This window comes from Pipistrellus kuhlii, unplaced genomic scaffold (genome assembly GCF_014108245.1).
Source record: "Pipistrellus kuhlii isolate mPipKuh1 unplaced genomic scaffold, mPipKuh1.p scaffold_m20_p_8, whole genome shotgun sequence".
Taxonomy (NCBI): domain Eukaryota; kingdom Metazoa; phylum Chordata; class Mammalia; order Chiroptera; family Vespertilionidae; genus Pipistrellus; species Pipistrellus kuhlii.
Window position 1 is genome coordinate 65,866,147 of NW_023425584.1, and position 14,322 is coordinate 65,880,468.

Here is a 14,322-nt window from a genome sequence, read left to right on the forward strand (position 1 = left end):
GATGTGCCTGCAACCAAGGTACATGTCCTTGACCCGAATCGAACCTGGGACCCTTGAGTCCGCAGGCCAACGCTCTATCCACTGAGCCAAACCGGTTTTGGCCAGACAAACACGTTTAGATGTCAAAAAGGCCCCTTCAAGTTCTTGAAGCAGCAGCAGCATCCCAGGTCTTCAAGAATTGCCAACTTCTGGAGCAAAGCAATGATAAAACCAGTGATCCTGCCTCTTTCTTATGCAGACAAAAAGCAGCAACATTTGCAACTCGCTTCAGCTCTAAATTGCATACAACTCAATTGTCTTAAAGGAACAGACTGAAAGGATTTGGTTAAAAGATTTACCTTGCCCTGGAAAATGTTAATTTGTTTTCTAACACAATCTCATCACTGCCCCAAGGTTAGTGGTTTGGGGGAATCTAGCCTGGATATAACCGAGGGAGGGAGAAGTGCTCACACTTGTGAATGTGCCCAAGAGGGGAGCCATGCCAGTGTGGGGGCCGGGTGGGGGGGCAATTGACAATTGCTGTCTAAGATCTGCTATCCCACAGATATTGAGAGTAGGAAAAGGGTTTTTGCCCCTTCAGTAAAGCAATCTGTTGGATAGCAAAAATCAAAAGCCAAATTCAATAAACATTTGTTTTGAAGTACTTTTCCTATGCATTCATAAACTAAATATAGAACCCTGTTAAAAAAAAAATGGGGAGAGATTTTCAGGAAGTTAATTCATGACTACTGTATGTCCCTTTAAAAACTTAATTCGTTTAGCCCTAGCCAGTTTGGCTCAGTGGATAGAGCCTCAGCCTGCAGACCAAAGGGTCCTAGGTTTGATTCTGATCAAAGGCATTGTACAGTACAGTTGCAGGCTCCTCCTGGCCAGGGCCCTGGTTGCCTGCTTGCAGAAAGCAACCGATTGATGTGTTTCTCTCACATCAATATTTCTCTGTCTTACCCTCTTTCTTCCACTCTTTCTAAAAAATGAATGGGAAAATATCCTCTGGTGAGGATCCAAATTAAAAAAAAAAAAAAAAAAGAGTGTAGTCTTTATTTTTATTTATTTATTTTTAATATTTTTATTAATTTCAGAGAGGAAGGGAGAAGGAGATCGAGACAGAAACATCAATGATGAAACAGAGACATCAACGAAGAGAGGGAATCATTGATCGGCTGCCTCCTGCATGCTTTCTTCTGGGGATCGAGCCCATCACCTGGGCATGTGCTCTTGATCAGAATTGAACCAGGTTCAGTCCACTCTATTCACTGAGCCAAACCAGCTGGGGTGAGGGTGATCTTTACAAACAAAAACTTTATTGGTTTAACTTTTTAAATTGGTAATATACTCATCTGGTTCAAAATTGAAAAGACTGCATTTGCACATTCATGTTCACAGCAGCATTATTCACTGGTCAAGAGGTGGAAACAGCTCAAGTGTCCAAGATGGATGAGTGAAAACACAAAATACATACAATGACTACGATTTGGTGTTAAAAAGGAAGGAAACCCTGACATGCTACAATAGAGATGAACATTGAGGACAGTATGCTCAGGGAAATAAGCCAGTCACAAAAGGACGAATAGTGTACAATTCCACTTATATGAGACACTAAGACTAGTCAAATTCACAGCGACAGAAAGTAGACTGGTGGCTGCCAATTCCTAAGAGACTGGGAAATGAGCAGGTGTTTAATGGGCATGGTTTTGGTTTTGCAAGAGGAAAAAGTTCTGAAAATCTGTTTCACATTGTGAATATACATACTTAACACTGTAGACCTACACAAAATGCTTCAGGGGTAAAATAAAATAAAACTTAACTTTAATCTCCCTATATTCTAAATGTATTTTCTTATTATTTAAGGAATTAAAAATGAAGCACAAAGTTACTATTAAAAATGGTTAAGAAGTTTTAAAAATTCAAAAGATTCCAAGGTATAGATGGTGAAAATTCATTTCCACCCTTATGGTTCACCGCCTTGCTAGCTACCCCCTCCCCCCCCCGCCCCCAATAACCAAGGTTACAAATTCCTTGTGCATACTATTTCCAGAGATAAATTAAGTCTTTTCAAAGACATATAACCTTTTCTTTTTTGTTATTGTTTTTTTTACACAAATATCGTGCCACACACACATCCTGAACTTACAATGTATAGAGGACTCCGTACATTAACATAATGAACTTCTGAATGTTCATGCTTTCATGATCTCCTACTGTTTGCCTGTGCCATACGTATACAAACAGCCCCTTAATAATGCACTCTTAGGTTATTTCCTTTTTTTACTACAATGAGTGCTGCAACTAATATGTGTCGGTTTATTTCTAGAATAAGTTCCTAAAAGTTGAATTTCTGGGTCAATAGTAACCTACTCTGTAATTTGTTGGCTATCACCAAGGGCTCTCATAATGGTTGGACCAATTTACACTCCCACCCACAGGTATCAGAGTTCCTGTTTCCTCGCACCTCAGCCTATGTTTGTTTTCTTGGGGAATTTAAGTTAAAAAAGAAAAAAACGGGGAGGGATTCAGAAGAAAGTATTATCGAAAAACTGTCTCCTGTGCATGCATCATTCCACCCGAGTGCTTAGAAAGTGCCTAGCAAATGTGGCCTGACCTTTTGATGAGACACAATTGGGCAGGTGACAGGTCCCCACACACCTTTCCCATTTCATTGGTTCTCAGCTGAGCACCACAGACCAGCCCAAGGCTGGCTGACCTGCTCAGGGTGGTAACCGGAAAGTTAAACAACTTCGGTTTTCTCAAAGACTGGCAAATCATTCTCTAGCCAAACACATTACTTTAAGAGTTGGGGAAAAAAAAAAAAAAAAAAAAAAAAAAAGTTGATCTTATACAGTTTCTTATATAAATGAACCGGCTCTGAAAGCAACTGGCCTCATTGATAAGCAGTCCCCAAAAGATCAAGAGAACACCTCAGAATTTTCCTCCGACCTATACCGTAAACTCAGAGTACAGTGAATGAGGCAAAGCTTTTAAAGATACCATCTGGGTGACACAGAGTCATAATACATGCATTTCGCTGTGTTTTTTTTTTTTTTTTTTAACCAACCCCTTAAATGATTAAAAATTTTTTGAGAACCTTTGAAAATAGTATAACTGATTGTTTCTCCCTGACACAAAAGAACTGTCATTCTATAATAAAATATATTTCAATAGTGTTTCCAGTAATATCTACCAAAATGCCATTTCCTTCAAGGCGTATTTACATATAATTTCCTTTGTTCCCTTTTCAGCCGTAAGTATTTATAAGCATTAATTGGTACAAAAACCAACTGTGTTGTAATGTACGTGCAATAAAATACTCCTGTTTTAAAATAGTACCTTTCCACCAGCTTTGACAAATTGTACTACTTGTATAACCACTGTGATTGGTTTCTTTAAAAGAAGACAGATACATTACCCTGCTATAGCTATTTCACATGAACACACACACACAGGTCTGCAACCATAAATGCAAGAATTCCTTGCACAGCTCACTGGCAACGCAGTCTCTCCTTAAGCACTTTCAGTGCGCAGGGGTTTATTATGAAGACAAACCATGTCCCTTTTCGACAACTATAGTCAAGTGTGAGAAAGTGTTCTCCAACTTAATACCGGCTCACCTGGAGCAGCACAGGTTAGAAGGCCACAGACGTTTGCCTTTTAGATATCTGTGTACACAGTCACTCTCACCCTCACTTATCCACCCCGTGACTTCTGCAATCTCAACAGTTCCAATGGTTTCCCAAAGTTTCCAGAACCTTCTCCCACACTCCTCACTCTTTTCTGAGGCTCCCCAGTTGGCCTCCTAAGTGGCCATTGTGTGCAGTTTGACCTGGGCAGGGGACTGAGGCAATTGCCTCCTAGATCTCTTCTCAAATATTTGCTAAGTGCCCAGCATGTGCCAGGCACTTAAATATGAGTAAGACTCTGTACCTGCCCTCACTAAGATCACATAATTCCATTAATGCGACCTAATTAACGATTTCAGCTGTTGTTTTAAGGTCAAGGCTCATATTGAACTTGGAATGAATTAAGTTCATATACATTGCAGTCAAGGTAGAAAAATTCCTTCCAACCTAAGTGCAGGGCTTCACAGAGGCCCCTGTTAGCTTTTATTACTTTGATTTTTTGCCTTATTAAAAATCCAACATAGGTATTCTGGCAAGAAATTGTTAAGGTGATTAATATTATAGAAAATAAAGGTGTGTTCTTATTTCTCCTCATTAAAATTACAATCAGTTTTGGAGTGAAGGGTGAGTTACACTGTGTGGTTTTTACCTATGGTGATAAATACCAAGCTGTGTTGTATCATTCATGGTACTACAGTGTGATAGCAAATAGGCATAACTTTTTTCTTTTTATTCTTTTTAGAGAGGATATGTTTCCATTTTCCTTTTTTTTTTTTTGAGAGGAAGGGATAAAAAACATCGATGTGAGAGAGACATGATTGGTTGCCTCCTGCACTTGCCCAACTGGGGCCAGGGATAGAACCTGCAACCCAGGAACATGCCTTGACCAAAATCAAACCGGTGACCCTTCAGTGTTCAGGTCAACACTCTAACCATTCAGACACACCGGCCAGAGCTTCTTTTTTCTTTTCAAATTGCGGGTACTTTTCCTGGCAAACTTCTACTCAACCTTCAAGGCCAAATAGAGATGGCACCACTTAGGTGAAGGCTTCCAGATTCCTAGACAAAGGGAAGAACAACCTCTTTCTTCTCTCCTTGGCTCTGAGCTCATTACTGTAGCATGCTGCCAGGTCATTTACCCACTTTCATGTCTGTTTAGGGTGACCAACCATCCTCATTTATTTGGGACTGTCCTAGTTTGAACATTAAAATTCTCAAGTCCTGGAAAACCCCTCAGTCCTGAGAAAATCAGGAAAATTGGCCATGCTACATGAGAATGTGAAATGAAAGAAATGAGACTGTTTAATGAAATAGCCATCATTTACGAGGGACCAAGTACTTCACAAACATTACCTTATTTTTCTTATTTAAGAGAACAGTAAAAGTAGTTACATTATCCTTTTCTATAGAAAAAGAGAGGAGACAGAGAGGTAAGTAACTTGCCCAACCCCGATCACAGGACACCTGAAACTGAATCTAGGTTTGCCTGAATCAGACCACCACACTATATGGCCATCTTAGGGCCTGGTGGCAACTCTACCCAGCAAGCTCTCAGTAAACACTGCAGAATCAGTACTTCCTGACCATCATTCTTCTATCAGTCACTGCCAGGTAATGTGCCAGGACTGGTTCTTGAGAAAGCTACCAGGCATTTTCAGTAGGACCCATGTGATAAGAGGAACATATAAAAACCATTTAGCCCTGACCGGTTTGGCTCAGTGGATAGAGCGTTGGCCTGCGGGCTGAAGTGTCCCAGGTTTGATTCCCTTCAAGGGCATATACCTTGGTTGCGGGCACATCCTCAATAGGGGGTGTGCAGGAGGCAGCTGGTCGATGTTTCTCTCTCATCGATGTTTCTAACTCTCTATCCCTCTCCCTTCCTCTCTGTAAAAAAATCAATAAGATGTATTTTAAAAAAAACAACAACACAATTTACCCATGCCCTAGCTGGTTTGGCTCAGTGAATAGAGCGTCAGCCTAAAGACTGAAAGATCTTGGGTTCAATTCTGGTCAAGGGCACATACCCAGGTTGCAGGCTCCACCCCAGCTAGGGAGGGGGGGCCATGAAGGAGTCAGCCTATCAATGATTCTCTCTCATATTGATGTTTCTATCTCTCTCCCTCTCTCTGAAATCAATAAAAAAATATATTTTTTAAAACACCTATTTACCCTAACTTGCTTATATCTAAGTGCCACCTGAAGATGTGAATGCCAACAAATTCAACCTGTCACGTGTTCCCTCACAAAGATAAGATGGAATCCTTCAAGATGGCCCATTTAAAACACTTGGCTATGTCCAGAAGAGACAATCCAGCTGTTAGACCAGACTCAAGGGCTGTCTTCAGGTGGGACTTCCTGAGCTTCAGGGACAGAGCAGAGTGCTGGGAAGACAGCTGTGCTTCTTGGCAAGAGCGCACTCCTTGGAGGTCAGCTTGCCATCCACTGACAGTGGAATTCGGGAAACATTACTTCTCCAGCACCCTCCTGCATGGTACGGGTTGCATTTTAGGATGTAAATACTCACTGCCTGCACTCACACCCGTTTTTTTGTTTTGTTTTCTACATGGTTGCAGTTGTAATTCTGGTGACCAGGAAGTGTCCTCCATGTTTGGCTTTTGACCTATTTCCCCCCCCCAACCAAACACCAAATTCTCGATTCAGGATTATAAGGGTTAGGAATCAACTTCCCCACCCCCCACCTCCAAGTTAAAAGAAGTGGAACTAGGCCCTTTTATTTGTGTATTTTTATTTAGTTGAGAAAAAGAGAAACATTGTTCCACTTCTTTATGCATTCATGGATTGATTCTCGTAGCTGCCCTAACTGGGATGGAACCCACAACTTTGGCATTTCAGGATGATGATGCCCTAACCAACTGAGCCGCCCAGCCAGGGTCCTCTTTTAAAACAGAAGTTCTAGAGAGAAAGCAGGAGTTCTAACAATGCAGGGCGAAGGGCCCCACCCCACCCACACAACCACTGGTGCGGCCATTGTATGGAGATGCGGGGCGCTATCTCTCTCGGCTCCTCCCAAGGGCCCCGGAGGTCCCCCTCCTCCCCTGGGGTATGCCGTCTGGCTCCCCCGCGAGGGGGAGGGGGAAACCAGGAGCCGCAGACCCAGCTCCGGCGCCACTTCCACGGTTAATCAGTTTACCTGAGATGTGTATTTGGCTGAGTTCCCCTGGGGACCTCCCCTGGCCACCCAGGGTCAGAGAATCATTTAAAAGCTCTTCAAAGCACGGGTCCTTCCCCGAGCCAGCCCAAGACTGGAAACCTGGGAGGGACAGGCTTTACTCTTCAAAGTGAGAACAAATGTGAAGGGATTTAGCACTTAGTAGGTAGTCAATAAATGTTAACTTTGTTTCTCCAGTCTGGGCTCCTCCTCCCCCACAAGAAGAGCCAACGCCACCCACACCCTCTCCAGGCCCAGAGGTCCTTTGCATTTTTTAACTGGAAGCTGCCACTTCCCTTCCCCAAAACGGCCCACAGCACCCAGGCCATCTCCGATTTCGTTTTGTTCATCTATAAGCCAGGGCAGGGGGGCACACGTCTGGCGTCTTTCCCAGGTGCGACATTCAAAGGAAATATCAAGTTGTGCCCATTACGGTTATTCGTTCTATCCGCAGCCCGTGGATCCCGAGGCAGTCTGCGTTCAAGCCAGTCTCTGTTCCAGGCGGGTTTTATTAAAGAAACCTCCCTGCTTTTCCCTTGTTCCCGGACCCTGGCCAGCCTGCCTTTACTATGCAACCCTGGGGCACATCTGTCCTGGCTCGGCGGCCATGCGCTCTGGCCCCGAGGCCCCCGCGTGAAGCCGGCCCCGGTTCAACCAACCCGTCCTCATCGCTCCGGTCCCGCCTTTGTGGCGGATGTGAAAGCCCCGGCAGGAGAATCATCTGCCACCCCGAGGGGCCCTCCAACTGGGCCGCCAAATGGCCCAGGACTCGGCTGCAATCAGTTCCCTGCGGAGGGCCGAGCGCGGGCCGGGAGGAAACGGGGCAAGAACTCAGCGACCGCCAGTTCGGTCCTCCGGAGGGCTCCCCGCTGCTCCCCTCCCGGCTGCTTCCTTCCCCGCTGCTCCCCTCCCGGCGGCTCCCTCCCGGAGCTGCCCGCCTCCCGCAGGCACAGGGACGAGCTGCCCCGGAGGGCGCACGGCGGCCAGCCAGCCCCGACGGCTGCGCTGCTCGGGGGCTGACTCCTTCAGACTCTGACACCTGCCATCTTCTCGGGACAAGCCTGTCCTCGCTCCACAGAATCTGGGTCCTTAGGACTGTGACCTTCACCCTCCGCCACCGCCCCGCGCCACCAGCTTCTGACTTTCGGGTTTGCTCTTTTTAGAAACTCACGCTTAATACCCACCTCCCCATCTCCCCATCTTCCCACCTCCCACCTCCCCACCCTGTGCACATTAAATGCCCCAAACAGGGCTCTGGGCCGCCCCTGCTCCGGCCGCCACCTGGCTCCGGGATCGCTCTAGGTACTCACCAAGATTGGGGTGTCGCGCGGCGGGGTTGGCGCGGCCGGGCAGGCTGTGCAGGACCGGGCTGTCGAAGGGGCCGGCGGAGGCGGCGGCGGCAGCGGCCCAGGACGCGCCCACGTCGGCCATGTAGGCGGGGTACGGGCTGGAGTAGGAGCCCGCGAAGCTGGCGCGGCCGTACTGCTCGCGGCCGGCCAGGCCCGCACCCGCCGCCCCGCCGCCCGTGCCGTAGGCGGCGGCTTCCCGGGCCGCGGCGGCGGCGGCGGCGGCCGCCAGGGACCCGGTGGTGCCCGGGAAGGAGAAGCGCGGCGACACGGGCGGCGGGGTGTAGGCGGCGCCCTCGGCCCCCGCCTGGCTCCACACGGGGCTGCCCTGCTGGGTCCCGGGCCCCGCGCCCGACGGGGCCGCACCGGTGCTGCCGCCGGAGGAGGCTCCGGACGCGGCGCCGCCGCCTCCGCCCTGGAGGTAGGAGAGGCCCAGCACGGAGGAGGGCACCCGCGGGGTGGGCACGTAGACGGGCGAGGACGCGGCGCCCGCGCCGTGCATAAAGGCGCTGGGGCCGCCCGCCTCGTACGCCCCAGGAGGGGGGCCGTGGTTGGCGGCCATGGCCAGGCTCTGGTACATCCTCCCTTCTGAGTCCTCTCCCTCTCGGAGCAAGGAGCGGAAAGAAAAATAATAATCACAAAAAAATAATAATCACAAAAAAATAATAATGTATAGGTGAGCGAGGGATTGTCACAAAAATGAAGATCAAAAAACCAAATGCTTCTTAAAAATCCTTCAAAAATATATACGCCTTAAATCCATCATGGAGCAAAAGACTTGTTTCACTCAAGAAAACCCCACATTAAATGTTGGGTTCTTCCCGGAGATGGTGCAGGAGGGGCCGAAGGCGCCCCGAGGCCCGGAGGTGAGGAGCGCCCAGGGGTGGGAGATGCCAGGCAGGGGGTCTGGGCTGGGGTGCGGGAACCCGGCCCTTGGGGCAGGCCAGAGCCCTTGCTGCTCCGTCTTCAGGCCGCCGCGGCCTGGGGCGCGGGGCTCAGGCCCTCCTTTCCTCCTCACCGCAGTCGCTGTCCTGGAGGAAAGACAAAAGGGAGAGACGTTCAATCCTGAGCTTTCACGGCCCACTTTTCCCAGGCTTAGTAGCAAACGCAATCACCATGCTTGGGCGCAGCTTTGGTAGCCATGCGGTTCCAAGGAAGCTGCAGTCTTTGTTTTTCGGAGGCCATGGGGGGATCTGACCGAGTCCTGGGGAGGAGTCCCTTGGAAACGGGGGCTTCCCGGTTATTGGACATGGAATTATTGGTTGCGATCCAGGCCAACTTTTTTGTATTGATTGTCAGGGAGGATTTTATTTTACCCTATTTTTAACCATATCATTGTCCCGATACATATTTTATATATCCAAGAATTTGAGGTTTCACTGGAGTGCCTGGGACCCAGGAAATTTCACTTATCTTCTCTGTCCGCCTGCCTGTTCCTACCTTCACCTGGCCACGAAAGAACTTTACATTGGCCACAGGAGACGAAGACAAACTTTATTAAAACCCAGCAATCTAAGACATTTTGGTTGGTAATTTTCGATCGGAGGTAGGATCTAATTTCAATAAACGACCAGTGTTTGTCACATCTCAGTGAAAAGGATTGTGAGATCTCACACTATATACCACGTAGGCATTAAATCAGACAGGATATATGTTTCTTGCCAATAGTTACGTATTTTAGAGATATTGCAGATTGGGCATTAAGATGAAGAAAGGGAGGGGAATATAAATTGTCGCTTTATAGAACTAATCGCTGGACCATGCCAATTTCATTGAGTGGATTTTTTCATATCATTGGTCCACCCATGTCCAGAATCAGAACACCAAAGACAGCAGCAAAGAACAGTCCGTAGGACTTGATTATATTCTTATATCCAGCGTTTTGATTTTATCAGGCACTTTCTCTGATAACATCAGCGCTCCTCGTTCTGAAGCACCTGTTCTGTCCCTTTCTCCACAACTCCCCTAAGTAAAAGTGTCTCTCCTCATTTTACAAAAGAGGGAACTGAAGCCTCGGCAAGTTTTGAAACCTGTGGAAGATCAAAGTACAGGGAAAGGGGGTGAGGGAAGGGGATCTGTAGGGCTCCAGAGCTTTGAGGCTCTCCACTACACCCCTTTTCTCCTTATGAGGTGGCAGCCACCCCTAACAGAGGTTTCTTCTTCATTGCAATAGTAAACTTACAAAGATATTAACTGAACCATCTACCAAATCTAGGCTTTACCACTGAATGAATGAATGAGTTTAAACACATTACTTAACTTCTTTCTCAGAGCCTCCGTTTCTTCATTTGCAAAATGGCAGATATTAAAGGTATCTGTCTTTAGAGTCATGGTAAGAATTAAAAATCAATAGGTGTAAAGCCACTTATACCAGGTCTATTAAAAAAACTGTTATAACAAGCACAAGAAAGTTTTACATAATTGTTGACTATTATTATTACCACAGATTTCTCATGTACCATAAGCAAGCGCCTCAGATATAATGATAAAGATAAATGGTTATCTTTATTATTATGAAAAAATTTGGAGATGAAATCTTCTAAGTGCTTTTAACCATTTTTGCAACATCACGAATAATATTAATGAAAAGAGCACTGTATTATATAGTCACTGACTCCTAAGTATTTGCTTTCTAAACTATACAATAAATTATTGGTTTGGTGGACATTTCTTTATAATAAGAAGTTTGGTTAGAGAGCGGATACAAAAATTTTGACCTGAGATCACCAATTTTCCCCTTTGAAAATGAAGGCAAAAAAAGAAAAACACAAACAAACCCAAAACCTAATAGAAATTTCTGTGTTTAAGTAAATACATAGGTTTATCTTAACAAAATGCCCACCCCTGGGCAGTTGTTATTTTTATGTCTGTAATACTCAGTTTCTGCAGTTCTAAAATATAACATCGTGAGTTAACTGAAGGAAAGGAAGGTTTATAATTTTTGTAATCCAACTTTCAATTGATGCTAATTTACAAGTTTTAAAGTGTAAACGCTAAAAATGCCATAAATCTAACATTTGTCTTCCATTCTCTGTCTTTTTATATGGCCCATGCATTGCCTCAGAGTTGGATTACTGGACAATAGAAAGTGGAGAAAATAACTCTCTATAGCTTCCTGAAAAAACCCACACACAATAAATTAACTATTTCCTTAAACCCACTCTTGCTTTTTTTTTTTTTTCAGTCATTGAGCCCTGGTCCAGGCATCCGTCCAGGGCGCCTCAGGAGCCCCTGAAAATTGCAGCGATCTGGCCTCGCTGTGGGGGCCAGGCCTAGGTCCCAGTTTTCCCTCTATTTCTGATCACTCATCCCAGTTCACCCCAAATTCACAGGAAGTGCTATCTATCTGGGCGAGAGTAACCCACAGTCCTTTTCTGATCTATTTCTGAGAGCCAGAGCGCCAGAATGTTCGTGTCCATTTACAGGTCACTACTCCTGCTCTTGGGGCTCAGCTCGCACCGTGGCTCTGGGCCTGCTGCGCTGGAAACTGTCACACGCGAACGCCCTCAGAAGTGTGGGGGGCATCACCTCGTCACCCTCAATAAAACCTCCCCGTCTTCCATAGCCTGAAACCTGCTCCTGGCTGCCAATTCCTTCTCTGAGAAACACAGGAAAGACTTCCCTCTGGCGCTTCCCCAACCTTCCCCGCAGCGGCCGCCTCGCTGCCCGGTTCTCCCCAGGCCTTGGGGTCCCTCACCACCCTGTTCTCCCAAGTGAGAGACCCTTCATCCCCTCAACGCGGCGGCAGTTCACCACCGGGGTAACCCTCCTCTCCCCTGGATGACCCTGCACCCCCACGCCTGCCCAAAGCCAAGAGACAGAAGGTCCTGGATCCCCTCGGCAAACCGTGGCCAGCAGAGGAGGGACATCACTGCTCTCCGCCCAGATTCCGGCCCTCGGCTAGGGTCCCCCAGAAACGCTGTGGATGCGTAGGGTTGGCTGCTTTGTGGGGGGCGTTTAGCTCCCGATCAGAAAGGCGAGGACGCTGGACAGAAGGGCATAGAAAGTCTGGGCGTTCAGCGGTCGTTTTTCCGATTTCAGAGCGCCTCCCTGGGGCCTCTGTCTCCCGCAGCCACTGCGCGTCCCGGGAGCGCCCGCCGGCCACACTCCTGGGCCGGAGGGAGCCCCTCCGCGGTCCAGCTGCCTTGGGCCTGCCCCGGGGTCAGTGGGTCAGGGTGATTTCTCACGGCCATCACCACCTCCCGGGCCCTGGCCTGCTAGGTGCAAACAAGGGCTGGAGGAAAGTGCACGCGGGAGTGTTTGGATTTCAAGCCGCTCAAGTTCATACCAAAAGAACCCAAAAGCAGCTTCAAAGCTCTCTCTCTCTGCTCCCCCCATAAATCTTACTTTGTCTTAAAGAAGCTGCTACTCCAAAGGCAGAGCAGGCTTTGGCTAATTTGGTGGGAAGAAGAATGGCCAACATCTCCTTTTCACCTACTAATTACAATTACCTCTCTGTTCCCGGGCACACCGACGCGGGGAGCTCGGGAGTGTCGCGATCGGCGCGAAAGGACAAGGTCGGGAACGAAAAAGGCCGTACCTGCGGGGCTGGAGCTTCCCGGAGGGCGGCGAGCGAGCGGTCTCCCGGGCCCAGAGGCTTTGGCCGCGGCGGTTCTCGCAGCCACAGTGCCAGCAGCCTCCGAGTCCCCAGCTCGCCGCCCAGGTCCCCGCGCCCCTGCGATCTCGCTCGCCGCCGCCGCTGATTGGCCGGCGGGAGTCACGTGCCAGGGCGGGGGGCGGGGGTGAGGCCGGCCTGCAGTACCTCCGCCGGGCGTCCGGCTGCAGGGCTGTTCTAAAAACTCCCCCAGCAGGCAAAGTCCAGGCGTGGAGATCTCCCTGCCAGAGTGCTGCCGCCAGGGCGCGTGGCTTCACGCACCGCTCTGGGAGAGGTAGTTTGGGTTTGCAATTTTGTCCAGGGTTAGCATTATTAATGAACCCCTCCCTCTCCAAGTGCCCCCATCCCGCCTTGCCTCGCGGTGACCCGAATCCGTCTTGGCCCTACACTCTCGGCCCTAGACTCGGTGGGCAAGGGGCGGGACTGACAGAAGGGAAGGTGACCCCCAGTCGGGTATAGGGCACTGGGTCACCAGGAGTGCCCAGGCGGCTATAGGTCTCCAGGGGGGTTAGTGGATGGTGGGGAATCGGCCTGGCCCGGGATTCCGGATAGGTCTAAGAAACACCAAACCTGGGATTGGCCCCTCAGATCTGAGTTCGAAGACGGGAAGCCTCCATTCCCCCTGCTCAGCAGCTTCCCAGGTTGCAAGGCGCTGGCTCCAGCCCTCGACTTTATGTATTTATGCAAAATGTGCACCCGGCTAAGCTTCCCTTCTCCTGCGGACTCTCCTTTCAGATCTTTCTGTTTTCAGAGCAGCCTGCGGCGCCGCTACACTAATCCCAAGGACGTGGCGGGGCGGCCGGGGGAGGGGGAGGGGGGGACTGGAGAGCTCCACAGTCCAGCAGGACTTCTCCGCCAAGAGGGCTCTCCCTACAGCCTCAGCCTCCTCCCACACGCGGGGGAGGGGAAGGTGGCTGGCCCAGGTTTGGAGTCAGCGTCGGTGCCTGGAGGCCCTAGCGCAGGGGGCTGTGAGCCGGAGAGTCCCTCAGACAGGTCTAAAGGTTAATAGAGCAATCACAGGGCCCTATGACTGCGTAAAAATAACCCATCGATTACCGCAGCCTTCAGCTCCAGATAACAGCCGGCCGCTGGCTCTCACGCTTTCTGTTAACCGAACCCTCTCCCCCCGCCCCTGCCCCCTGCCCAGGACGCGTTTCTCTCCCTGGCGCAGACTTCTCATACCAGATTAGAGGGTCGTGAGGGGGTCGGGATGCCACCCAGCGTGAAACCTGTGCGGCTCCGAAGGAAGGGTAGGAGTGAGACCCGCTTCCGCAGTGGGTGATCGGATTGCCTGCCTGCGCGAGAGTCACCCCAGCGCCGAGGAGGAGGCTGGGACCCGGGGGCTGATGGAAGGAAACCCCCAAAGGAATCGCAGCCAACGCGTGGGGATTCTTAGGAAAATCCCAGAGGAAGGACTGAGCGCGGCTGCGCAGGGAAGTCTCTTTCCTGAGCTCTAGGTGCGGAGGTCCAGAGGGAGCTCCCTCTTGCTGGGGCTCCGGGCGCAGCGGCAGAAGGTTCTGCGCGCCCGGGGACGCACACCCCAATGTCGCAGCCCAAGCCGCTGCCCCGGAAGCTAAG

The 14,322-nt window shown here is 49.4% G+C and overlaps 1 protein-coding gene across 3 annotated transcripts in view; it reads right to left on the minus strand.

The window, feature by feature from the left end:
* GATA4 (GATA binding protein 4) overlaps positions 1–12,822 on the minus strand; it is a 58,722-nt gene extending 45,900 nt beyond the window's left edge. For 2 of the 3 annotated variants that reach the window (XM_036424934.2, XM_036424932.2), the window contains exons 1-2: positions 12,670–12,822; positions 8,094–9,160 (exon numbers count right to left, since the gene is read on the minus strand). In XM_036424934.2, the coding sequence (XP_036280827.1) occupies positions 8,094–8,709 (616 nt within the window). In that variant the 5' untranslated portion in view covers positions 8,710–9,160; positions 12,670–12,822. Of the gene's footprint in view, positions 1–8,093; positions 9,161–12,580 lie in introns of all 3 variants that reach the window. The other variant, XM_036424933.2, reaches the window with a different exon arrangement.
* Positions 12,823–14,322: the final 1,500 nt, after the last annotated feature.